Below are 27538 nucleotides of genomic sequence, written 5' to 3'. Positions count from 1 at the left end.
TGGGAGACCAGGAGAAGCACCTGGCTCCTGGCTTCAGATCAGCAAGATGTGCCAGCCACAGCGGCCATTGGAGGGTGAACCAACAGCAAAAAGGAAGACCTTTCTCTCTGTCTCTCTCTCTCTCTCACTATCCACTCTGCCTGTCAAAAAATAAAATAAAATAAAAGTCATTTTTTTTAAAAAAAGTGTTACTCCCAGTGGATTTTTCACAAAAAAAGTATCCTCTGCTTTGATAAATGACAATTTATACATGACTATTAAAAAAAATCTCCCTTCTATTAAAAGGAATGTTTGGGTCCTGAGACTCATCATTATGTTTCAAAAATTCTTTGGAAAGCCACTCTGACTCTATGAAAGATTCGGAAAAACAGACAAATATAAATATTTAAACACTATCACTGAAATAATCTGGTGTATGGAGTTAAACACAACTCTGGTGATGTGCTTTGTAACAAAATGTTGTCTTTAAGTTTCAGTTTCCCATGCTTCCATAGGGTGCTGACTGACACCTCAGAAAAAGTCTGCTACTATTGCTTTTCTAACAACACCGCTGGTGCTGGGGCAAGTGCAGCCAGGTTGATGCCTGGATGTAGTCTTTCCTTGTCATTTAGCCTATGTTTCATGCCTGGGAGACTTATTTCCCTTTCACTTTAGAACCAGAGTCCTTCAATCTCCTTGCATTATTCTTGTGGTGATATAGCACTTTAAAAGCTCCCTGGCTGACAACTGTGGCCAGAGGCTGGGATCTGTTGGAAGCACCAACATGCACTGAAAATAACATCAGTTCAACTTTTCACCATAGGTCTGTAGTGTTATTGAGATTTGGAATGGATTTTAGGATCACAGAGAAGAAATACGAGTAAGGAAATGCATTTGCACACATGCCCTAATTGAGGGATGAGATTAAAAAATATTTGTTTAACCATATATGTAGCTCCACAGATAGAAGAACATTGTTGATTATGTTTGCACATTTCAGAAGCTACTTAGCAGACTGTTGCTTATACTGAACTATATTATGAATTCACTTAAAATGATAGCTCAGGTCTGTCTTGTTCCAAAGCCCATCTTTTTTATTAACTAATTAATTATTTTTAACAATACCAGGTCTTCCCTTTCACACGTAATAAACCAGAAAATATTAATGTGGCATTTGTGAACTTAACACAGTCTTCCTAATTTATCTTATGTTGAGCCCTTGCTGTTTTCCCTCTCTCCTGATTAGTGATCTACTCCTGTGATTATTTGCTTACTCTTTTCTAGGTGGGGTAGAATGGTGAAGAGGGGTTAGACATTAGTGATAGGGCCTATTTCTGTCAGCTGTTCTGTCCTTGACTTCCACCATAGTATTTGACACATGAAGTAAATTCAGAATTGTGAAGGAAGTCAAACAGTCCACCCACACATCGAGTGATGCCAGAAAACATACGCAGTTCAAGCAAATGGGACTGGGTAAGGAAGCCTGGCGTAGCTGGGGATGATCTCACCTTCTCTGCACAATAAGTAACTGTTTAGTGCTTTAGTGCATGGAGTAGCTGCATTGTCAGAGCACATTCTGAATTTTGAACCACAACCCAATTTATTAGTACAGCACACCTATCAAGCATTGATGCTGCCTAGAATCATATACCCGTCTCTAGAAGCCAAGTGCTGGATTTCTCACCTTTTTTTTTTTTTTGAGCTGAAATTTGCTTTTTTTTTATTTTTTTTTTATTTTTTTTATTAAACTTTTATTTAATGAATATAAATTTCCAAAGTATAGCTTATGGGTTACAATGGCTTCCCAAAGGCGAGGGTGCCGCAGGGCAAAAGCCTACAGCACCCGGTATTCCCAGGCGGTCTCCCATCCAAGTACTAACCAGGCCCGACCCTGCTTAGCTTCCGAGATCAGACGAGACGTTCAGGGTGGTATGGCCGTAGACAAAACGAAACCCGCTGCGTTGGCCGGGAATCGAACCCGGGTCAACTGCTTGGAAGGTAGCTATGCTCACCACTATACCACCAACGCCTGCCGCAAAGCAGAGAGCTGGCCTGGAAGAGAGGCAACCTGGACAGGATTGGTGCCCCAACCGGGACTAGAACCCGGTGTGCCGGCGCCACAAGGCGGAGGATTAGCCTATTGAGCCGCGGCGCCAGCCAGATTTCTTACCTTTCAAGGCAGTCTATTCACTTGATAGCTGCAATCTCTTAATTACACAGAAGAGGTCAACGAATTAAATCTTAATCTGCCCAATAATGAAATACTAACTTAGTTTTGGAAAAAATAATTCAGAACCAAAATCTGCAAGCTAATCCTTGTTTTGCTAGGATTTGAAAACTTTGAAGTTTTAACCTATTTTTTCATTCACTAACAGAGGGCTAACAGAGCTACTAGCATTCAAGAGTGTGAACTCTGGAGTCACATTGCTCAGATTCAAGCCTGAATGATGTATTCTAATTGGTGAAACATGGCCAAGTTATTTAAGTGTGTTCTTCCATTTATTTCTATATGTTGGTATTATAGTAATACCTCTTCCACAAAGCTTTTATGCAAATGCAGATTATACCACAACATATGGAACATAGCAATTTTTCAACAGAATTAGCTTGTATCAGTCATTGAATAACTCACTCAAACTTAACAAATATAAATCCGGTACCTACCATATGCTAAGTAATATTGTAGATGTCAATTATTTCAGAAATTCTTTTTTTAGAAATTCAAATCTATTCCCCTTCTGTATTTTTTTAAATTTATTTATTTATTTGAAAGTCAGAGTTACACAGAGAGAGGAGAGGCAGAGAGAGAGAGAGAGTGAGAGAGATCTTCCATCCACTGGTTCACTCCCCAAATGACTGCAAGGGCTAGAGCTGTGCCGTTCTGAAGCCAAGAACCAGGAACTTCTTATCATCTTATGTATAAACATTATTGTCATTAAAAATAGGAATGCTTCTCATTGCACACACTATAATCCAATAATTATATAAAGACTTCTAAAAAATATTTACTATAATGAAAGGTTAAAAGATCATTTTAACTAAATGCACATTACAAGCTATGCATCTGATAGGAATCAAGATTGCTCTGAGATGCATACCATATACAAAAAATTCCCAAACATCTGCTGTTTTGGATCAAGGCCAAAGAAGTATTGTTTTTTTATTTAAAGTTCAGAAAGCCTTCTAGACAGCTGACATTTTCTCATTTACAATTTAATAAAAGAATTCACATTTGCATGCAGCAATTTAGCTTCTTTCCTGGGTCATCTGATGCTTCCAGTCTCTAACTTCATAGAATATTTTTAATTTTTTTTTAAATGAGATTTTTCCCCAGAATCTGTGGATATGAGTTTTGGTTTATTTTCTGATCTCATAGGATATTTTGAAATTTGGGTGATATTTTTAGTTGTCACATCTGGATATGGGAGAGAGGTACTGTCATCTGTGGGGTGGGATATGGGAGTGGTGCTAAAACTCTCAGCACACTCAAGATAGGTCCCAGAATCGATGAATTATACACTCCACAATGTCAATAGAGCTCAAGTTATAGAATCTTATTCTAATTTAATTGTGTACTTTAAAATGATATTAATGATCGCTCCTTAAAACTATTAATGTTGAGGAAAGATTACCTCTGTTTGTTGCAAACCTTTTGCTTCATTGTAAATAATATTTTTTTCAAGTCTCAAAACTTGGATAATTTATCCAATTAAAAAGCTAAGTAGTAGTGACCATGTACCTATATAATTCTTTAAAAATTTTTCCTCTCTACTTCTTTAAATAGTTGACAGGTATAAGTGAGTTTTGATAAATATCACCAGGAAATTTTATTAATTTAGGGTATTTGTGTTTATCTGTTTTATAGGTCCATTTAGATGGAATATAATACAGCAGCAATATCAAAAGGATTAATGTCTGTGTGGTCATTTCTGCAATAAAACAGAAAGCTCAGTGGTTAAGGCCACAGACACCTCAAACCTGGATCCCACAAGTCTGCCTTAAGTGCTGGAGTTTTTATTACTCTGTGTAGGAAAGCCTTTGCCAATGCTTACAAGGAACTGTTTATCACTGCTTCTCTGGGTCCTGTTTGATGGAGGTCTCCTAACACCACTTCAACCACAGCCACGGCAGACTTTGACCACAGAACCAAGAGAAAATGTTCTCCGCCTGCCAGGACGACGATTACATTTTCAACGAGTTAAACGTGGCTGGGTATGGAATCAATTTTTTGTGCTGGAGGAATACATGGGCGCCGAGCCTCAGTATGTTGGAAAGGTAATGCCATGTTTCTTTTGACAATCGCTTAATAGGAAGGGGGAACGTGAATTGTGTATTGTGTGTGGATGTTTTGCACAGGAGTTGAACAAACCAGTGACTAGACCACTGGAATTGAACTCTAAGAGCCGTGTTTCTCTTCCTGACTCAATGACCCTGGTAAGCTTTCCGAAATCATTTATATCCTCTCGCTTCCATTCTAGCTGGTTATTTTAAGAAAAATAGTATATATTTTGTTTCCATTTCTGGTATTGTTTTCTGGAGACACAAAAGTAAAAATATGTAAATGGCACTAAAATGCAGTTATTACACATTACTGGTCATGGTTTATCTAAAGTTGTTAACCAATGACTTCAGAGCAGAGAGAAAGATCATCCGTCATAATATTTGAAACTGATATTGGTATTCTATAATGATCAGGGTGTATTTCTGTCTCTTTCCGTTGAAACATATCATTTGCTTGGTGATTCTGAAGTATTTGATTTGCTTACATTTTCTTTTTTTTTTAAAAAAAAAAAACTTTTATTTAATGAATATAAATTTCCAAAGTACAGTTTATGGATTACAATGGCTTCCTCTCCACAAACTTCCCTCCCACCCGCACCCCTCCCCTTTCCCATTCCCTCTCCCCTTCCATTCACATCAAGATTCATTTTCAATTCTCTTTATATACAGAAGATCGTTTTAGTATATATTAAGTAAAGATTTCAACAGTTTGCCTCCCCATAGTAACACAAAGTGAAAAATACTGTTGGAGTACTAGTTGCTTATACTTTCTAAGCAATTTCTTCGTTAGATATTTTACAAGCAATTTGTAAAGCCAAATATGAAATTAAATGAAGCTTAGCCAAAAGAATATATGTTGGTACAAAATATGTATATACAATGTTCAACAAAGAACATAATTTAAAAATCTTATTGCAAGTTTATAGAAATTATTTTTCCATGAAATAGTTGATGGCAATTTATTTCAGCACACCTACATTTCACTGCTTATTTTTCTTGTATAAATTTTTTCATCCATGTCTAGAATAGATATTACCTATCCATCCCTCCAAAAATTGTTTTCCACAGAAAAATAAATATTGTATTTTATTGTTACTTGCTAAAGTACTTTCTAAACTTTCTAAAAGATTTTTCAAGGGTTTCATAAAACATATATGCCCTAGACGAATTTAAAATAAATTCAGTGACAGAAATGGAAAATAATAGTAGGAAGAGTATTTGGAAATAGATTTAGAAGATCATGACTCTTGACTGTTTAATCCACTGAGCTTTCTAAAAAATCTAAGTTAAAGAGAATCATGACGGGTCTTATAATTTTAATATTAGGCCAAAGGAAACCTAGTCATTTAAAATATACCTTTTTGAATATATTTTTTGAAATTGTTCTTGTGGAAATGTATTTAAAAGATATTGGAAAATATAGTATAGAGGGATTCCCAATGAAACTCTGTTGAAAATGAGCATATAGCCATGATTGCAACTAAGGTACATGGGGCCACAGGCAATTATTTTTAATATAATCTTACTTTGGCTTTTTATCTGTAGTTTTTTAAATTGTATTTTTTTTTTTTCATTTGAAAGGCAGAAAAGAAACAGAGAAACAGAGAGCGATCTTGCATTCCAGAATGCCGGCAATAGCCAAGGCAGGCCTAGGCTGAAGCTGGGAACTGCAGACTCAATCTGGGACTTCCACATGGGTGGTGGGGATACAAGTGATCAAGACGTCACCTGCAGCTTCCTGTGATATGTTTAGCAGGAAGCTGTTATGGAGAGCAGAGCTTCTCTCCCGGGGGGAGAACCCAGGCAGTTCCATAGGAGACGTAGGCGTCTTTAACAGTAGTATAAAATACCCACCCGTTAGCGAAATATTTTTGCAGGATACCATCTGTGTATAAAAATGGCGTCATCACCTCAGATCAGTCTGTGAGCACAAACCAGGCCATCCAATTTCCAATGATCTTACAAGGTAATAATTATAATAATATAGCCCCATTATGCAGGCCCTATTTCTTTAATAGCCTGATTACTAGGAATCAGTGTGAACACATTACCTTGGGGCTACCTGATGTTGTAATCTTGGGAAGGATTTGTGAACCGATGGGTTAAGCAGGTCATTATAAGCAGAAATGAGGAACAATGACCACTGAGGCCCAGGGGCTTCCATTTGGGACCAGTGTGCCCTTCTGAGGTCATATATGTGGCCTGTTAATGGCTCCCAGCCCTGAGAGAGTCTTAGAAATTCTGGGGGAAGGTTCTATATTATGGATTTGCCAAATTTTACTACACAGAGTTCTGCGTATAAACAAAAACATTTACTAACATATTTTAGGGTTAAATAATTTCATTTAGTTCTGGTATACTTGCTTCTTTTTATTTAACTTAATATAAGAATGGCATTTTGACATCCAAGACACATGGAAAGGTAGCATAGCTTTTAATCTCTACTTCAAAAAAGGCAGTAAAGTCTGCTTATGATTAAACTTACACCATTGAAGGGTCCTTGAACGTGCCTGAGAATAAGCCCTTCTGTGTTTGTTTTTCTTTTTAATTTTTGTGGTTTGAGAAGGGATAAGAATGAGAGCGAGAGCGAGAGAGCGAGAGCGAGAGAGCTGCCATCCACTAGTTCACTCTGAACATATCCACAACAGCTAGGACTGAGCTGCGGCTGGTGCCAGGAACTGGGGATACAACCCCAGTCTCTTGGATGTATGTCAGGAACCATGTTACTCGAGCTATTATTGCTGCTTTCCAGTGTCTTCATTGGCAGGAAGCTGGGCCTAATAATGCTTGCCCCATATTCTCTGTAGATCTGTAGACATTAGTTGACAAAACTGGAGGTGACAAAGTCAACATTTTTTGAATAATCTAATGAAACTGCTTTGACTGTATTCTACAGAGTAGCATTTCATCTCCAGAGGGACAGAAGGAAAAAGAATCTAAGGGGTCGCTTCTATATGTTTGATTCTCCAGAATACAACTTATGTATTTTCTGGGAAAGTATGGAGTCCATCCAGTTCTTTTAAAGATGAATTTTTATTTATGTATGACTAAAGAGTTGTGGAACTACATCCAACATAATTTCAACAGTATTATTGTCACAGGTACTTGGCTCCACATGAGTGATTGGTAATGAAAACCCTTAGTTCTTAAGCAATGAAACAATGGCTGCAAGATGGCCTTTATGCAAGGAAGCGAATTAAACTTTAATTAACTCTGTATTGATGTTTTCAGACTTGGGAATAGAAGTATGATAACATAGGGCCCAATTCAAGCCTTATATGTATGTATGTATGTAAATATTTATAAATATATTTTTATATATACTGTTTCTAGAAAGGCTTTGAGATAACTCATGGAAAAGTAAAGTATTATAAATAATACAGATATTAGGATTAAAAATTGTCAAATAAAGAAGCACAACAGCTAACTGAGCCACAAATCTAACCTATAATTTTGCAAAAGAGCAAATATGGAAAACACTAATTTTTGTATTTTTCGTTATTGGAAACACCACTTGTTTAGAGAATAATTGATTTTCCTACATTTATATTGAAATAATTTTCCCAAATGGGAATTTATAGAGGAGTTCCTCTGCAGCTTAGTAGGTATTAGCCTTGAAAACCATTATATTTAAAGGAGGCAATATTAATGTTCACACCATTTCAAGTAAGACCAAACTGTGATATTAAACTGAATACTAGTTTACATTCTATATAGAGAAAAAGTAACGGTATCAAGAGATAAAACCGATGCTCTCATATATATACACACACACATACATATATATATGTATATATGTATATGATTTACTTCAATACTTAGACAAGTATAAGGTACTATACTTTAGGTAAAATATTTTAGATTTCAAACTATTAATTTTATTTTGCTGTAAAAGATTTATTTGAAAGAAATAAAGATAGACAGAAAGAGAGAGAGAGGCAAGGCTAAGCCACACCAAAGGCAGGACTGAGAAAATCCAACCTGGTCTCCCACATGGGTGCCAGGAACCCAAGTACTTATACCATCTTTTACTGTCTTCTTAAGTATATTAGTAGGAAGCTGATTTAGAAGTAGATAAGCTGGGAATCAAACTGGCACTCTGATGTGGGAATGCCAGTGTCACAAGCAGTATCTTTACCCTCTGTGCCACAATGCTGACCCCATGCAAAATATTTGATTTAGATATTACCAGTGTGGGACAAGCATTGTGGCATAACAGATAAAGCTGTTGCCTACAGTGCTGGCATACTATATGGACACTGATTCATGTCCTGGCTGCTCAACTTTCAATCTGCTTCCTGATAATGGCCTGGGAAAAGCAGATGACCCAAGTGCTTGGGCCCCTGCCGCCAACTGGGAGACCTGGAGGAAGCTCCTGGCTCCTGGCTTCTGCCTGGCCAAGTGCTGGCCATTGCAGCCATCTGGGAAGTAAACCATGGATGGAAGACCTCTCTTTTTCTCTCTGTCTCTCCTTCTCTTACTTGCTCTGACTTTCAAATAAATACATATATCTTAAAAAGACATTACCATTTGCATAATGAGCAGCATTATAACAGGCATATACATAGACACACACGTGTATACCCTCACACAATAAGTTGGATGCTTATACCAATGTAGATGATTATATGCCTATGTATAATACTACGTTTTTTCATCATCTCAAAGCTATATATCTAGAATATGCTGCCCATTTTGTGGTCAAAAATCATTTAGGAAATTGAGTTGTCATGTTGTACTCAGTAGCAATTTCTAAGAATGGAAGCGCATATAAACCCTTGTTTCAGAAGCATCCATGTATTCAACATAGTTGTGATGGAGGATGCACGAACTTGAGATACTTTTAAGTCTTAAGGTGGATGTTAAGTGTTAAGTTCCCTAGATTGCAGTTATGATAGGGGAGCCTTAATGAGTGCTTTCTTTAAGCAGTTTTATATACAGAAACTTACATAATCCTCAAAACAGCACCATAAGATATATTTTAATTGCCCTAATAATGTACACATAGAAAACTGAGGCACTGAAGTATGTAATTTCTCCCTGGTCCAACATTCAATGAAAGCAGGAGCTAACATTTTAAATAAGGAAGTCTGGCTCCATTGCAACAACAAGAACAAAATCAGTATATTATACAATAAGTCTCCTATGTGCTAACAATAATTTCAATATTCTGTCAAAGGTGTAGTTACAGAGACATGACTAGGGATTGTGGTGTCGTAGGAACGCTTGCAACTATGCAGAAGAGGGCGGAACGTAGAAAAGCCTTCACAGATCAGGAAGCACCTGAAATGAGTCTTGAAGGATTATTTGATTTTTCCACAAGAGATAATCTGGAGGAAAGTTTTTATAAGCACTGAAGCTTGAAAGTTCAAAGTGAGCCTAGGTAGCCATATTTCAGTAAGTCAGGGAGTTTGAAGCCAACTCCTATAGTAGATAAATAGAGAAAGTGTGGAAAGAGTCAACGTAGCACTTATCCTTAAGGGTGTCAGTATCCACAAAAATTCTTAGTAGGGGATTAACATTGACTGTATTGAATCTTAAAGGTTTATTTATCTAAAAGTTGAGAGAGAGAGAGAGAGAGAGAGAGAGAGAGAGAGAGAGAGAGAGAGTCTTCCATTAACTTGTTCTCTCTCCAAATGATTCAATTACTGGGGCTGGTCCAGACCCATGACATGAGCCTAGAGCTCTATTCTGGCCCCCTGTATGGTTACCAGTACTTGGGCAATCTTCCACTGCCTCCCCAGGTGCATTAGCAGGGAGCTGATTAGGAAGCAGACAAGAAAGGGCTCAAACTGGAGCTCCAACATGGTATACCCACAATGTAAGTGCCAGTTCAATCTACTGCACCACAACATTGGCCCCAGAAGTATGTTTTTAAAATGACCATCCAGACAGCCAATATTATGATATTATGTGTCACGGAAGATGAAATTTTAAAAAACATAAGGAATGACAAAAATGTCTGAAGTCATTCAATAATGTGTTTTAATTATATTTTAAAAATTCCCTTCATTTATTTTGTACTTTTTATTTTTAAAATAATTTCTTATGTTTCATTATTATTTTAGTTGTACAAATTTATGGAGTATGATGTGATAATCCATATATATATATATATACATATATGAAGTATGACAATTGATGAGCAAGAGGTGATCTTTGTTAAAATATTTTTAATGATTTCCTCAAAAATTTAAAGAAAGGGGGAAGGGATGAATTAAAACCCAAAAATGATATTTCAAAAAGTATAACTGAAAGAGATTGGGGGATGCCCCCATTGATATGCCTAGTTCTATCTAATAGATATTGTATAAATTAGGTTCTCTAGAGAAACAGAACCAATGGGACATATATTCTTAAAGAGAGAGAGAATTATTTTAAGAATTAGGTCATGGGGCCGGCGCTGTGGTGCAATGGGTTAATGCCCTGGCCTGAAGTGCCGGCATCCCATATGGGCACCGGTTCATGACCTGGCTGCTCCACTTCCGATCCAGCTCTCTGCTATGGTCTGGGAAAGCAGTAGAAGATGGCCCAAGTCCTTGGGTCCCTCCACCCACGTGGGAGAACAGGAGGAGGCTCCTGGCTCCTGGCTTCAGATCGGCACAGTTCCAGCCATTGTGGCCAATTGGGGAGTGAACCATCAGATAGAAGACCTCTCGCTCTCTCTCTACTTCTCTTCTCTGTGTAACTCTTTCAAATAAATAAATAAATCTTTAAAAAAAGAATTAGGTCATGTAATGGTTTAGGTACAAATCCAGAATTTTCAGGGTACAGCTGCAACCCTAATGCAGTCCATCACCAAATGCCATCTGTTGGAATATGCTTTCTTGTTCAGAAGATGTCAAACTTTGTTTCATTGTGGCCTTCAACTCAATCCATGTCATCTGCTTGCATTAAAGGGGATAATCTTCTTTGTACTCATAGTACACTGATTTAAATAGTAATCTCATCCAAAGAACACCTACACAGAAACATCCAGAATCATGTTTATGTGTACTGTAGTTTACCCAATTTGATACATAAAATTAACCATCACATGTCCATTCCTTGTCAACTTGCCATTCATACTCATCTTCAAACAAATTTCATCTACAAATAAAGATAGTAACAGGGTTATACTTTAGCTTAATATGCAAAGAGCAAAAATGCCTTAACTCTCCAGAAAAGGATGTAGTGTTCTCAAGTGTTGTTTACTCATCTCTTTGATATACTATAGATGAAAGTATATGAAGTAAAATTAACAATATTTGATTACTATAATTTACAACCTGTAATTGTTATGTTACATTATAAAAGGATAAAAGAGGGAAGAAAATACAGATATCATATATATATATATATATAATTCATATCAAAATAAGGAAGAAATACTCATGAAGATTACAGGCATCCTCTCTGTAACTAGCCATACCTGGTGTTTATAGTTATCTTCTTTCACTACTGTTCCTATTTCCTTTGTTCTTAGGCAGTAACTGAGCTTGTGGTGACTATTTGCCTAGAGTGGTGACACAACTTTCATTTAGAAAGATCCAGTCTGGGCTGTTAATAGCCCTGACTAGACTAAATGGATTGAGTTGTCATAGTTTTTCATTGACTTCAAAGAGCAAGATAATACAAGGGGTTCCCTAAAGGAATCATCTGTATTCCAGACATACTCTTCCTTATCCCCATTGTGCAGTAGCAGCCCAATTTCTCCTTAGTGGATAGGATCAATGACCTCAACCATTACAGTAATTCTCTTCAATGCCATTGACTCAGAGGTATGAAGGTCCCCAATGGCTCAGTAGCATTCTTAACTTCCATTTCAATGGAATTGTTGTTGTGTGTCCTAGTGGAAGCATTCTGTCCCTTCGGTGCTGGGACATCTTGGCCAGCAGATCATAGGGTCATAGGAGCAGGAAACTTTTTTTTTGCTAGTAGACAGAAAGTAGTACCACTCCCATTTCTACATCTTAATTTGGGATTCCTAGCTTAGGTTTCATTCCTGGCTATGAAAGTAACAGTGCCAAATATTGAATGCTGGGTTAGAGTCCATAAAACCTTCTGGAGAACTTTTCTCCAATACTACTAGATATTACCAAAGCAATTGAGTGAGTTTCATGGTCAGAAAAAGTGCTGTGTAGAAGGCCATGGAGCTAGATCACTAATTCTGTAAGTTCTCTTAATAGCTCCCACCCTACTAGTTATGGAACCAATTATAAATGTTCTGCCATTCCTAGTGTATATTCTGGAACTGGGAAAACAACCATGGAATGAATTGGGGAACTACTGGTACCATTGTAATATGGTAATTTCTGAACTCAGTGACAATAAGAGTCACCATGGTGAAAGACTAGATCTCTTTGGGGAAGATTGGGAGAAATATTAATAGTATAAATATTTATAAGTCTAATGGGACCATTCCAAATCTGGGAAATGATTGAGGGACAGTAACTCTATTTTTATTATCCAGGTCAGACTTTTGTCCACCTGACCAAGAAGTTGTCTGTATATACAGATCAAATGAGAATGTAAAAGGCTTCCTATCTGTTTCATTTTTTGGAATAGGACTATGAACTAACCAATGCCTAAATTCTCTATGAGTCATGGCTCCTTTAAGTGATGGCTCCTTTAACTGGTGTCCACTACAGTAACTAGGCCCACCTTGCTCTTGGCCATTGAGTGCTGCCACTTGGCCTCTACTACTCCAGGAGCCTGTCATTCCCATTGCATTTAGCTCTACCAACTCTGCAGCACTGGTCACTATTGATGTTCTGATTTCCAGAAATGAGTCATCAAAGGGATGTGGGGACTTTCCTTAGAACTTGTTTCTTACACTGGTGGCAAAAGGCATATTCTCTGGAAACTTCCAGGGTTCATAGGCAGTTCTTAAATGAGCAATACACTCTAATATTTCAATTTCTCTAAGCATTTGTTTAAGATTTATTTGCTCACTTGGTTAATCCTCTGCCTGTGTCACCAGAATCCCACATGGGCACCGGGTTCTAGTCCCAGTTGCTTCTCTTCCAGTCCAGCTCTCTGCTGTGGCCCAGGAGTACAGTGGAGGATGGCCCAAGAGCTTGGTCCTCTGTACCACATGGGAGACCAGGAGGAAGCACCTGGCTCCTGACTTTGGATCGGTGCAGCACCGGCCGTAGCAGCCATTTGTGGGGTGAACCAATGGAAGGAAGACCTTTCTCTCTATCTCTTTCTCTCACTGTCTATAACTCTACCTGTCAAATAAAAAAATTATTTATTTATTTGAAATTCAGAGTTACACAGACAGAGGATAGGCAGAGAGAGAGAGAGGTCTTCCATCCGATGGTTGCAATGGCCAGAGCTGTGCCAATCCGAAGCCAGGAGCCAGGAGCTTCTTCTGGGTCTCCCACATGGGTGCAGTGGCCCAGCACTTGGGCCATCTTCTACTGCTTTCCCAGGCCATAGCAGAGAGCTGGATCGGAAGTAGAGCAGCCGGGACTAGAACTGGCTCCCATATGGGATGCCAGTGCTTCAGGCCAGGGCGTTAACCTGCTGTGCCACAGTGCCTGCCCCTCTCTAGGCATTTTAACCCCTTCCTATACAGAAAACCATGGCTGTGTTCCTTGACATTTCAAATTAATTTACTATAGCAAACTTCACGTTTCATCCAAACAATAAAACTAAATATTAGAGTCTCTAACTACCCAAGCTGCAACATTAAAGGTGGAATGTTTGTCTAGTGAGTCGTTATCAATAAATTAAATACAATCTTTGTTTCTTCAGCCATTATCCCACACCTTTAATATTTATTCTCACATGTATGAGAGGTCTTAAATGTTCATGGAAGGGGCAGGTGTTTAGCCTAGCTGTTAAGTTGCCAGTTAGTATACCTGTGATTCCTATCAGAGTACCTGGCTTTGTTTCCTGGTTCTAACTCCTGACTCCAGCTTTCTGCTAATGCATACCACAGGAGGCAATGGTGATGGCTCAATCAGGTGAGAGACTAAGATTAAGTTTGCAGCTCCCAGCTTTTGCCAGGTCATTTTTGACATTTGCTAAGTGAAAAGTTAGATGGGAGCTCCTTTCTCTTTCTCTCTCTCTCCCTCCCTAATAAATTAATAAATAAATAACTATATATATATATACACACCCACACATATGTAGTCCACTGATTAAATTGACTTCATCCAAGAAACATCTTCAAAGAAATATCTGAAATTATATTTGAAAATATATGGGCCCTCTGGATAAGCCAAATTGACACATAAAGTCAGCCATCACAAACTCAAATTGAAATCGGAGAAGACTTTCTAAAATCTATACAGAAATGTGGCCCTTTAAATTTCCCCAGAAGTGCTATCTGGGATGCCACATATGCTACTGGAATTTGGAGTGCCATATGATATCACTATATGCTTATTAATAAATCCCCAGTATTAATAAGCCCAAGAGGGTTCTTGCCTAATATTTAGAGAATTCTAAATACCAGCACCGATAAGCAAGGCAGCATGGTACATTTTAAACCTTTATTTAGTAAGAAAGATGCATAGGAGAGTGAGAGCTTCATTAAGGGAGAGAGGTAAATCTGGGTTCATACTGAGCACCAGGAACCAGCCACACGGAGGAGCATCTAGGCCAGGAAGCCTAGGGCAGGTGGCCCAGAAGGCCATGCGCCCTGGAGGCGCAGGGCTATAGCCAGTCCCCTCTTGGAAAGAGGCCAGGGAAGAAGAGAAGGGGCCAGGACACACCTTGTCCCAGGCTTTTAACCCACTTCTAAAGGGGAGTGGTTAATTAACCTGATTGGCTGGTGGGCACCCAGGTGTGGCCAGGTAGGGGCAGGAGGTCACACAGGAGCGTGGCAAAGGTGTGGTCTTCCAGCTCACAATCTTAATTGATTTTAACCTGTATGCCTGCCTACTTCAAAAATGAGACTGACAAACTCAATCTGTTGAAGAGAAGCGGATTGGGGCCGGCTCTGCAGTGTGGTAGGTTAAGCATCTGCATGCAATGGTTTGAAGCTCAGCTGCTCCACTTCCAATCCAGGTCCCAGCTGATGGCCTGGGAAAGCAATAGAGTATGGCCCAAGTGCTTGGGCACCTGCACCTATGTGAGAGACCTGGAAGAAGCTCCTTTGCATTAGCCCAGCTCTGGCTATTGTGGCCATTTGGGGAGTAAACCAGAGGATGGAAGATCTTTCTCTGACTCTCCCTCTCTCTGTCTGTAACTCTGCCTCTCAAGTAAATAAATAAATCTTTAAAAAAATAAAAAAAGAAGGGGATCAGTGAGTCTCAGAGGAAAGAAGTGCTGGTTAATACAGCTTAAAGGAACTAACTTTTCAAAAGGTTTTTCAGGCAGTAGAATGAATCAACAATGTGTAATTTTGTTCTCTAGTGAAAAGCACAAGGAAATATAAAGAACAGTGATTGGGTGGATTCACTATGGTGATTTGATAGGGCTTGGATGAGGGAAGAGAGAATGGTGCTAACAGGAGAAATACAAAAGGAGGTTGGATCTAAATCACTAAAGGTACAGAGAGCCATACCAATAACAATGTATGCTTTTATTCTTAAACAAAGTCACAGCAGTAGTGGTATTTGGTTTTGCTTTAAAGACTGACAACAAAATAGAAGTAGCATAATGGCCTTTTGTAATAGCTCAAATTGCATTGCAAATATAATGTCTAATTGGAGTTCTTTCTAAATTAACATATAATATTAAGATTATTTTGACCTAGGTATATAAACCTTTGTGGTAGCTTTGGGATCCGCAAGGAGGGAAGACTATACTTCCCGGAATGGAGAGTCCCTACCAGCACATCCAGGGAAGAAAAGGAAAAGTCCTTATCAAGATCCCCATGGGTGCCTAAAGGTCAACCAATGAGGATCAGACCTACCTCAACCTTTAACCCCCACGCCCTGTATCTATAAAAGGAGTCCTCCCAACCTCTGACACGTGACTTCCCCGGCCCCCGCCACCCCTGCTCTGTTGGGACTGGGGAACCTCACCTGGGAGCGGAATCCCAATAAAAGCTTGTGCACATTCGTCTGCCTTGCACTTTGGACTTAACAAAAATGCAAAGTATATACAAAAACTATATGAACATTTTATTTTAGATTTATTATTTATTTGAAAGGAAGAGTTAGAGAGAAGGAGAGACAGAGAGAAAGGGAAGTCTCCCATCTGCTGGTTCACTCCTCAAGTGGCCACAGTGGCCAGGGTTGGGGCAGGCCAAAGCCAGAGGCCAGAGACACCACCTGGGTTTCCCAAATGGATAGCAGGGGCCCAAGTACATGGGCCTTCTTCCACTGCCTTCACAGGTGTATTAGCATGGAGCTGGATTGAAAGTGGAACAGCTGGGACTTGAATTTTGCCCATATCATATGCCAGTATCTCAAGCAATGGCTTAACCTGCTTTGTCACACAAAACATAGGCTTTCGTTTTTAAAACACAGTTTTCATTCTCTGTATTTGTTTATGTATATATGTGCATATGTCATATTTCTTTATTTGATTCTTGAGTCATCAGCTTTTGAGAAGTCCATAATGTAGCTTTCCTTGTACAATTTACTCCTAAAGTGCTAGCCTTTGATATCAGAGTTATTTCTGTTCACTTTACATTTGAGACTTATCATAGTAACTCAATCTTTGTGTGTTTCTCAAGCTCCATGCGTATTATATTCCTGAAATTCAGATATAATAGTCTCTTTCTGAATTGATAGAAATGAGGAAACTCATATCTTATTTTGAAAATGCAGAGAAAACTTTCACATTGCCTCATTACCTCAAACCTATGCATTCTCTTAACTGCTGTCTTACACTCATATCTGAGAACATTTGCAGTATAGCCAAGTGACCTAAATCAAAGTGTTGCTTCTAATCCATTCTGTTATCAAGTAGGTTGACCTTGCTGCTCATCAAAGCTTGTTTATCCATCCACTCTTTCTATATCAAAAGACTCTAAGGAACTATCTTAGCCCTTCTTTTAAGCCTCTTATATAAGCCTGAGATTTAAGTGCATACTGTTTCTAAAATGTGTCCCTTAAATTTATAGCCTCTTTCAATATATCTTTGAAATAATCATATTTGAATATGATAAAAATAACAATATATTTTAGGGTAAAATTGCTTGAAATGAAATTTGAATATATAGATGACACAATAAACTAAAGTTCCTTTCAAATAGTAAATGTTCATTATATACTAGTTCTTCTTTCTCCTTTAAAATTTATTTCTTGCTTCTAGAATGCTACTTTATCATATAGGTTCAATGTGTTTGCTTTAATTGAATTGGCAGTACATTGCATGAAATTCAACTATCTTTAAATCCATGTATGAATCACTGAAACTGGCATTTCAAAAACTGCATGGAAAATGTAGATTTGAGCCTTGCTTCTCTTCCTTTTCTTTTTTCCCCTCCTGTTCTTCCATCTTGCATATAATTATTTTTCACCTTTTCTTACCTTTTAACCAACTCTCTGTATTATTTATGGATGTTTGCCTGACTGTAGTTTCCTAAAACCTATAATAAGCTTTGGTTCTAATTCCAGGTCATATATTAATTGGCCACATCAGAGTTTTTAAGCATATTTGTGTCAATCCATGTGATTAACAACAAAGTGTAGAATTATATTGCACTGTAAATATCTTAAGTATGTTTTACACAAAGTACACAGTACAACCAACTGATGTGTATGAGTACATAAGTGTGAATGTTTCCTATAAAATATTAGATTTTTTTAAGTTAACATTGTGGAAACTCTATTAATATGTATATTATACCAGGTGATAAGAAATGATTTTCAATGGAATTATTTAAGAATTCGTAGAAAGGCTACCTGTATGAAAAGACAACACAGAGACCAGAGTGAGCTGAATAATGATTCCGTGAGCTGAGTAATAATAATAATGTTTTCCATCCTCTCACTGTACTGAATTCATGAGTATTTGTTATAGTTATAGCACTTAAACCTATACTTGAAAGATAAATTAATTCTTCTGATAAAATTTAAATGTTGCGCATATATGTGAGAAACATGTATTTTCCTGACCCTGAAAAAGTGAAACCACTGTCATAGAAGTTAGTATTTATATATGTTTAATTGTTCATGAAGCACAATGGAATTTGTTGCTACTCACATTTAATTAATACAACTAATAGATAAAATCACTACAGGGAAATCATTATTTCTACTCCTGGAATTTCACAAAGGGATGGAATAAAGAGATACCATGTTTATTAGAGTAATTGCCTTAGAAGAGATTTTGATACACATGCATACTCGATATTATACAGAGCTCTTATTTTTATTGTTTTTATTTTTATGTCAGCTGCCCAGAATTGTTAAGTCTCCCAGTGTTCACCAATGCTGAAAGAAGACATGAGAGAACATTACTACTCATTGAACAGCAAGAAGCACCAGTATTAGCACGATAGAGTCAGTTCCCATTGCCCCCAGACAATATAGGGACAAAGTAGATATATCCAGATAAATGACAATACAAGAATGAGTTGAGTTAGGGGAAAGAAACTCCGATAACTCCTGTTTCTCTCTTTTTTTTTTTTTTTGAGGTAGACATTACACTTTTGTACTAGTTAGTAACATGTATGATTTTGTTTTACTAATTTTTGATATGCAAAGAGACACATAGTGAGTGAGAAACAGAGGGAGAAAGAAGATAGAAATCTCCCATCTGCTGGTTCCCTTCCCCAATGCCCACAATAGCCTGGGCTGAACCAGTCTGAAGACAAGTGTCAGGAACTCAATCTGGTTTTCCTACATGTGTAGCAAGGACATAAGAACTTGAGCCAACAACTGCTGCCTCCCAGGATGTACGATAGCAGAAAGCTGAATTGGAAGCAAAGCTGTCTTAAACCCAGGCATTACAGTATAGAATATGGGAGACCCAAACAGCATTTTAACCATGGAGCTGAATACGCTTCCCTGACTTTTGCTTTGAAAGAAGATACTCTCAAAACTTCAAGGCTGTTTTTCTATATAAGCAGTTTTTAAAATATTGTCTTTCTAGATGAATATATAGTGCTGTCTTACAAGACCTTCAGTTTTATGAAACATCTATGGTGGATTGTCTTCTAATGTCAGATAGTGAATTTACTTACTAAAGCAATGCCATGTAATGCTGTGACTTAGCAAAGTTGGAAAAAAATGTAAATACCTTCCACTAACTAAATGATTTCCTTAATCAATAGTCATTGGAGAATGCCCTTTCTTTCTCTTTCATTGTTTTACTTTGAAGCAAACTACAAAAAATCTTACCTTGTCAGAGTTTGTAAAAAGATTCTTCCAGAATTTTATGGAAAAAAATAAGTGCATTTTCTGAGGTAGGTGTTTTGGCCCAAGCAGCAGGTTAAACCACCCCTTGGAATGACAGCAGAGTGCTTGGATTGGGTACCAGCTACTCTCCTGATAACAGTTTCCTACTAATGTGTCCATGAAGCAACAGAAGGTTGTCAAATACTGGGTTCCTGCTACCCAAGGAGGAGATCTGAATGCAGTTCCTAGCTTCTAGCTTCCACCTTGCATAGCCCTGTTTGCTGCAGGTATTTGGGAACAGAACCAGTGGGTAGAAGATCTCCCTCCCACTCCCTCTCCCCCTCCTTCTCCTCCTCTTTCTCCTTCTTCTTTGACTTTTAAATGAATAAGTACATCATTTTTTTTAAAAAATATGCATTTTTCATGAAAACTCAATTCAAAGCTTTGTACTTAGAATTATTAATATGAAGGAGAGTTGGGATGAACATATGAAGAAAGTCCCAGGTGTGCTCCGGCCCCCAGTGATGTTGATTTCTACAATTTAACTATAACTGTTTTCTCATTGATAGTAACCATTGAGTTTGCATATGGGGGCATTGCAAAAATTCATGGAAAGTGAAGTTAAAAGATAAGTTTGGATGTAGAAAAAGTTTGAAGGAAATGTTCAGGAAGTCTTCTAAAATTTCACAGAAAATATGTATTTTGACAAAACTATGCTTGATTTCAAATACATTTCACAAGAAAAAACTTGGCTTTGAATTCCATTTTTACCTGATTTTTTTCTTTATTTTTTAATTTATCAACACAAGATTTTTTGTTTATTCCTTTATTGTCAAAGTGGCATAAGTTCATAAAATGTTTTAAAAATTTTCACAGTATTTTTGATTCCTGGTTATGTAGAATTTCCTTCTAGGTCAAAGAAGAATGTACCTAATAAACATACTTGTATGTGAAAATTTTATCCCTTAAATTGGTAAAAGATTTGTATTTTTGATAGACTAAAAGCAGAGATGAACAGGTTCAGAGAGTGCCATATACAGCCCCTTCCATCCAAGCATCAGTCCTTCCCATAACAACTATTTTTATCAGTTTTGTATGAATCATCACAAAGGATGCATATTCATATGCATATGTGCATAGAATAGTTACATCACACATGATAGTACATTGCAACATTATTATAGAGATAGTTCAATAGTTAACTAACAATACCAATAATATCTCTGCATGATAATCCATTCTATGAAATTAAATGGCTATATAATCCATTCTGTAGATTCTCATTGTAATTGACAATCTTCTAATGGTGAATATTTAATTTCCAATCTTTCTAAAATGATTTTTAATATACTTTGATTAAAGGACAATAGTTATACATCTTCATGGGTACAATGAAATATTTCAACAAGTAACAGAGCATAAACTGATCAAGACAGGAAAACTGTCTTTTCATTCCCTTATCAATTCTTTGCTTTGGGGTTCTTTTAGCTCCCTTCTTCAAGTTCTTTAAACAATACATTAAACAATACTGAAGACTATATTCATCCCACTGTTCTTAGGAATACCAGAACTTGTTATTTTTATCTGACTGTGTTTTGCTACCTGTGGTCTGACCTTGCTCTCTTTCCCCTTCTTCACTTTGCAACGTCTAGTAATCACTCCTCTAAGTTTGAAGTCCAACTAGTGTTTTTAACTTCCACATATGAGAAAGTACATACAGTTCTTGTCATTTTGTTTGTGACTTATTTTACTTCATAGAATAGCCTCCAGTGCCAATAATTCTGTTTTTCATTTAAGTAGTTAATTCACTTTTGTGGCTAAAAATATTCTAGTGTATTTCTATGCCATATTTTTTCAGGGTATTTTTATTTTTAATTGCTTTCCATTTTTATTAAGGGAACAAATTTCATGTACTTGATATATACAGTCTTATGAAAATAATGGTAGTTCCCATTCTACCCGCTTTCCTCCTTACTTTCTAATTTTTTGAATTTTTAGAATAGCAAATTTCAATTTAGAATAGCAAAATATTTCAATTTATTTTATAATCACAAGCTTAGCTCTCCACTAAACGAAAGATGTTATAAGTAGTAAATAGAAAAAAAATGCTATTTCTCAAGAGTACAACAGGGTTGTAAATAATAAACAAATATCAAAATGTCATTTTTGCTCACATACATTGCATGCTTTATATGTTATATTATGTATATTAGTTACCACAAATCATGGAAAATATATGGTATTTGTCTTTTTGGGGACTGGCTTATTTTACTAAGCATATGGTTTCCAATTACATCCATTTTGTTGCAAAAGACAGGATTTCAGTGCTTTCTTTCATGATTAAGTGGTATTCCACAATGTATACATACCATAATTTCTTTATCCAGTTATCAGTTGATGGACATTTGGGTAGATTCCATAACTTAGCTCTGTGAATTGATATGAAATAAATATGGGAGTACAGATAACACTTTCATATGCTGATTTTATTTCCTTTGAATAAATTCCTAGGATTGAAATGGCTGGGTCATATGGTAGATCTATTTTTAGATCTCCGAAAAATCACAATGCAGTCCTCTGTAATGGTTGTATTAGTTTACATTCCCACCAACACTGTATTAAGGTATCTATTCTCTCACGCCATCACCAGCATTTGTTATTTTTTTATTTCTGTATAAGAGCCATTTTAAATGGTGTGAGGTGAAAACTTGCTGTGGTGTTTATTTATTTATTTATTTATTTTTAATTTTTTTGACAGGCAGAGTGGACAGTGAGAGAGAGAGACAGAGAGAAAGGTCTTCCTTTGCCATTGGTTCACCCTCCAATGGCCACTGCGGCCGGCACTCCATGCTGATCTGAAGGCAGGAGCCAGGTGCTTCTCCTGGTCTCCCATAGGGTGCAAGGCCCAAGCACTTGGGCCATCCTCCACTGCACTCCCAGGCCATAGCAGAGAGCTGGCCTGGAAGAGGGACAACTGGGACAGAATCTGACCACTTGACTAGGACTAGAACCCGGGGTGCCAGTGCCGCAGGCAGAGGATTAGCTTATTGAGCTGTGGCGCCGTCTACTATGGTGTTTATTTAATGGCTAGTGATTCTGAACATCTTTTCATTGTCTGTTTGCCATTTGTATTGTATCCTTTGAAAAATGCCCACTCATGTCCTTTGCCCATTTCCGAACTAGATTGTTTTGTTGTTGTTGAGTTCCTTGAGTTCTTCATTAATTCTGGATATTAATCTTTTATAACCTGTATAGTTTGCAAATATTTTCTCCCATTCTGTCAGTTGCCACTTTACTTAGTTGAGTGTTACCTTTGTTGTGCAGAAGCTTCTTAGCTTGATGTAACCCCATTTGTCTATTTCTGTGTTTAATGCTTATGCTTCTGGGGTCTTATCCAAGAAGACTTTTCCTATGCCAATATCTTGCATGTCTCCTCAGGTTTCTTCTTGTAATTTGATGATTTCTAGTCTTAGGTTTAAATTCCTGATCCATCATGATTTGATTTGTATATGGTGCAAGATACAGATCTTGTGTCATAGTTCTGCATGCATATATCCAATTTTCACAACACCATTTGTTAAAGAGACTGTTCTTTCTTCAGGGAGTGATTTTATCATGTATGTGAAAATTTCATTGGTTGTAGATGTATGGATTAATTTCAGGGCTCTCTAATTCATTCCATTGGTCCACATGTCTAAGCTTGTGCAAATACCAGACTGCTTTGATTATAACTGCCCTATAATAAGTATTTAACAATGTATTGTGATGCCTCCATCTTTGTTTTTATTGTTTAGAGTTGCTTTAGCTATTTAGGATCTCTTGTGTTTCCGTATAAATTTTAATGTCATTATTTTCCAGATCTGAAAAGAATGTCTTTGGTATTTTTATAGGGATCACATTGTATCTGTAAATTGTTTTTCATAGTATGGACAGTTTGATGGTATTAATTCTTCCAATTCATGAACATGGAATATCTTTCTTGTGTGTTTTCTATTTATTTCCTTAATGTGTTGTAATTTCCATTATAAAGATCTTTCACATAGTTGATTAAATTTATTCTAAGGTACTTAGCGTTTTTTAGTCTGTTGTGATGGTACTGATCTTACAAATTTTTTCTCAGCCATGACATTGTTTTGTATATACAAATGGTATCGATGTTTGTGTTGCTGCAACTTTGCCAAAGTTTCTTATCATTTGAAATAATCTCTTAGTGGAGTCTTTTTGTTCCCCTATGTATAGGATCATATCATCAATCGCTTCTCTGTCTTCTGGCTAAGATCAACTGTAGGATCATATCATCTGCCAATGGTGATAATTTGGCTTCTTATTTTGAAATTTGTATCCCTTTGATTTATTTTTCTTATCTCAGCTAAAACTTCTAGAACTATATTGAATAGTATGATGAGAGTGGGCATCTTTGGTTCTGGATCTTAATGGAAATGCTTCCAGTTTTTTTCCATCAAAGATGATGCTGGCTGTAGGTTTGTCATGTTTCATCTGTACCCAATTTGTTTAAGTTTTTTTTTTTTTAATGAAAGGATGCTGTATTTTATCAAATGCTTTCTCTACATCTATTGAAATACTAATTAAAAAAAGAAATACTTATATGATTTTTATTCATCAAATTGTTAATGTGATGTATCACAATTATTGATTTACATATGTTGAAGCATCATGCATACCACTAATAATTTCAATTTGGTGTGTGTGAATGATCTTTTTGATGTGCTGTTGTTTCAATTAGCTAGTACTTCCTTGAGGATTTTTCCATCTGTGTTCATCAGGGATATTGGTCATTAGTTCTCTTTTTTTTATCTTTTTCTGGTTTTGGAGTTACAGTGATGCTGGCCTCATAGAGGGAGTTTTGAGAGGATTCCCTCCCTTCCAGTGGTTCTGAATAGTTTAAGAAAAATCGGGATAGTTCTTTTTTAAAAGTTTGGTAGAATTCAACACTGAGGCTATCTGGTCCTAGGCTTGTCTTTGTTCATCAGGGCTTTATTACTGATTCAATCTCCATCACAGTCTGTTCATATTTTCTATATTTTCATGACTCAATTTTGGTAAGTTCTATGTGTCTCTATCCATTTCTTCTAGGATTTCCAGCTTGTTGGCATTTAGCTGTTTGTAGTAATGCCTGATGATTATTTTTTATTTCTATAGTATCTACTGTAACATCTCCTTTTTCATCTCTGATTTTATTAATTTGGGTTTTCTCCTGCTTTTTTTGTTTGTTTGTTTTGGTTAGTTGGGCCAATGGTATATATTAATTTTGTTTATTTTTTCCCAAAAAACCCAGCTCTTCTTTTCACTTATTTTTATAATTTTTGTTTCAATTTTATTTATTTTCTCTACTTTTATTATTTCTTTACTTCTACTAATTTTGAGTTTAGTTTGTTCTCCTTTTTCTAGATTCTTGAGATTTATTATTGGAAAATTTATTTGATGCCCTTGCAACATCTTGATGAAGATGCTAATTGCTATAAACCATCATCCTAACACTGCCTTTCTATATCTCAAAAGTTTTGGTATATTTTGTTGTCATCTTCATTTCTTTTCTTCTTTTTTTTTTTTTTTTTGACAGGCAGAGCGGACAGTGAGAGAGAGAGACAGAGAGAAAGGTCTTCCTTTTGCCATTGGTTCACTCTCCAATGGCCGCCACGGTAGGCGCGCTGCGGCCAGCGCACCGCGCTGATCCGATGGCAGGAGCCAGATGCTTCTCCTGGTCTCCCATGGGGTGCAGGGCCCATGGACTTGGGCCATCCTCCACTGCAGTCCCTGGCCACAGCAGAGAGCTGGCCTGGAAGAGGGGCAACCGGGACAGGATTGGTGCCCCGACTGGGACTAGAACCCAGTGTGCTGGCGCCGCAAGGCGGAGGATTAGCCTAGTGAGCCGCGGCGCCGGCCATTTTGTTTCCCTTTTGATTTTGTCTATGACCCACTGTTCATTCAGGACCATGCTGTTCAGTCTCCATGTGTTTGCATATTTTCTAGGGACTCTTACGTTGTTAATTGCCAGCTTCATTCCATTGTGGTCAGAAAAGATACATGGTACAAATTCAATTTTTTAATTTGTTGAGACTTGTTTTATGGCCTAGTATATGGTCTAACCTAGAAAAAGTTGCACACCTTGATGAAAAGAATGTGTTCTGCAGCTGTGGGATGAGATGTTCTATAGATAACAATTAGATTCATTTGATCTATATTCTACATTAGCTCTGTTATTTCTTTGTTGATTTCTTGTCTAGTTGATCTGTCCTTTGATGAAAGTAGGATGTTGAAGTTCCTTATTATTTTGTATTGGAAGCTATATATCAATATTTGTTTTAAATAGACACATGTCCTAGCATTGGGCATATATACATTTACTATAGTCACATTTTCCTGTTGAATTGATCCCTTAATCACTACATAATGCCCTTCATTATCCCTTTTAACATTTTTCATCGATTTTAAAATATTTACCCATTTATATTTGACAGGCAGACATACAGAGTGAGAAGGAGAGAGAGAAAGAGAGAGAGAGAGAGAGAAAGAGAGAGAGAGAGAGACAGAGATTCCTTATCCTCTGATTCACTCTCCAAATGGCTACAGTGGTTGGGCTGGGAGCTGGGTAAAGCTGGGAGCTTCTTCCAGATCTCCCATATGGGTGCAGGAACCCAAGGGCTTAGGCAATCATCTGGTGCTTTCCCAGGTACATTACCAGGGAGCAGGATCAGAAATGGAGCAGCCTAGACTCAAAATGTTGCCCATATGGGATGCCAGCACTGCAGGAGGCTTAGCCTTCTATGCCACTGAGCTGGAACAGCTTTTTTTTTTTTTCTTAAAGTCTATTTTGTTTGATATTGGGATGGCAATTCCTATCCTTTTTAAAACTTCTGTTAGCATGGGATGTCTTTTTCCATCCTTTCACTTTCAGTCTGTATGTGACTATTGGTGAAATGTGTTACTTGTAGGCAGTAAGTAGATGGGCCTTGTTTTTTATCCATTCAGCCAGTCTGTATTTTTTAATTGGAAAATTTAGGCAATTTACATTCAAGGTTATTATTTATTAGTAATGTCTTAGTCCTGACATTTTTCTATAAATACTCCTATTGTTGTATTGAATTTACTTTGTAACTTTTACTAGATTTTCTGTCTTTACATTTTTCATTATGCCTTAACACATCCTTAAATATTGCTTTTAAGGCTGACAAGTAGTGACAAGTTCTTTCAATTTATGTTTCTCTTGGTTTCTCTTGGAAAGTCTCTATTTCACCTTCATTTATAAATGAGAACCTCACTAGGTACAGTATTCTGGGTTGACAAATGTTTTCTTTTAGGACTAGCACTATATCTCCCCATTCTCTCCTAGCCTGTAGGGTTTCTAATCAATAATCTGCAGTCGTTCTAATTGGAGATACTTTGAAGGTAATCTGGCATTTCTCTAATGCACACTTTAGGATCTTTATTTTTTTATTATTTTACGTTTGAAAATTTGACTAAAATATGTCATGGTGAAGATCTTTTCTGATCATGTCTATTAGGATTTCTGTGTGCTTCCTCTACTTGGATATCTATATCTTTATTTAAATTAGAGACATTTGCTGCTATTATTTCACTAAATATGTCTTGTAATCCATTCTGTCTTTACACACTTTCCAGAACTCATAAAACATGTATGTTTGATCATTTGATGTTATCCCATATTTCTCAAGAACTATTTTTTCTATTTTTTTTTTTACTTTTTGTATGTGACTATTTCCAAATATATGTATTTTAGTTTGAATATTCTTTCTTCTGCCTTATAGAGTCTGTTTTAAGTCTTCTCACTGTGGGTTTTTTTATTTTTTATTTTATTATTATTATTTATTTATTTTTGACAGACAGAGTGGACAGTGAGAGAGAGTCAGAGAGAAAGGTCTTCCTTTACCGTTGGTTCACCCTCCAATGGCTGCTGCGGCCGATGCACTGCAGCCGGCACACCGCGCTGTTCCAAAGGCAGGAGCCAGGTGCTTATCCTGTTTTCCCATGGGGTGCAGTGCCCAAGCACTTGGGCCATCCTGCACTGC

The 27538-nt window shown here is 37.1% G+C and overlaps 1 protein-coding gene, 1 non-coding gene and 1 pseudogene across 3 annotated transcripts in view; 1 reads left to right on the top strand and 2 right to left on the bottom strand.

Annotated features, from left to right (window-relative positions):
- Positions 1–1810: 1810 nt before the first annotated feature.
- Positions 1811–1922, bottom strand: LOC133774718 (5S ribosomal RNA; annotated as a pseudogene).
- A 14-nt stretch (positions 1923–1936) lies between these two features.
- On the bottom strand, positions 1937–2008 carry TRNAG-UCC (transfer RNA glycine (anticodon UCC)). Its single transcript has one exon. It is a non-coding gene; the product is annotated as a tRNA-Gly (tRNA).
- Positions 2009–4023: 2015 nt separating this feature from the next.
- CDH12 (cadherin 12) overlaps positions 4024–27538 on the top strand; it is a 293010-nt gene continuing 269495 nt past the window's right edge. For both annotated transcript variants that reach the window (XM_062211772.1, XM_062211771.1), the window contains exon 1: positions 4024–4254. In XM_062211772.1, coding sequence (XP_062067756.1) covers positions 4024–4254 — 231 coding nt within the window. The remainder of the gene's footprint in view (positions 4255–27538) is intronic.

Source organism: Lepus europaeus, chromosome 15 (assembly GCF_033115175.1).
Source record: "Lepus europaeus isolate LE1 chromosome 15, mLepTim1.pri, whole genome shotgun sequence".
Lineage (NCBI taxonomy): Eukaryota > Metazoa > Chordata > Mammalia > Lagomorpha > Leporidae > Lepus > Lepus europaeus.
This window is presented reverse-complemented; position numbering and strand designations above follow the sequence as displayed.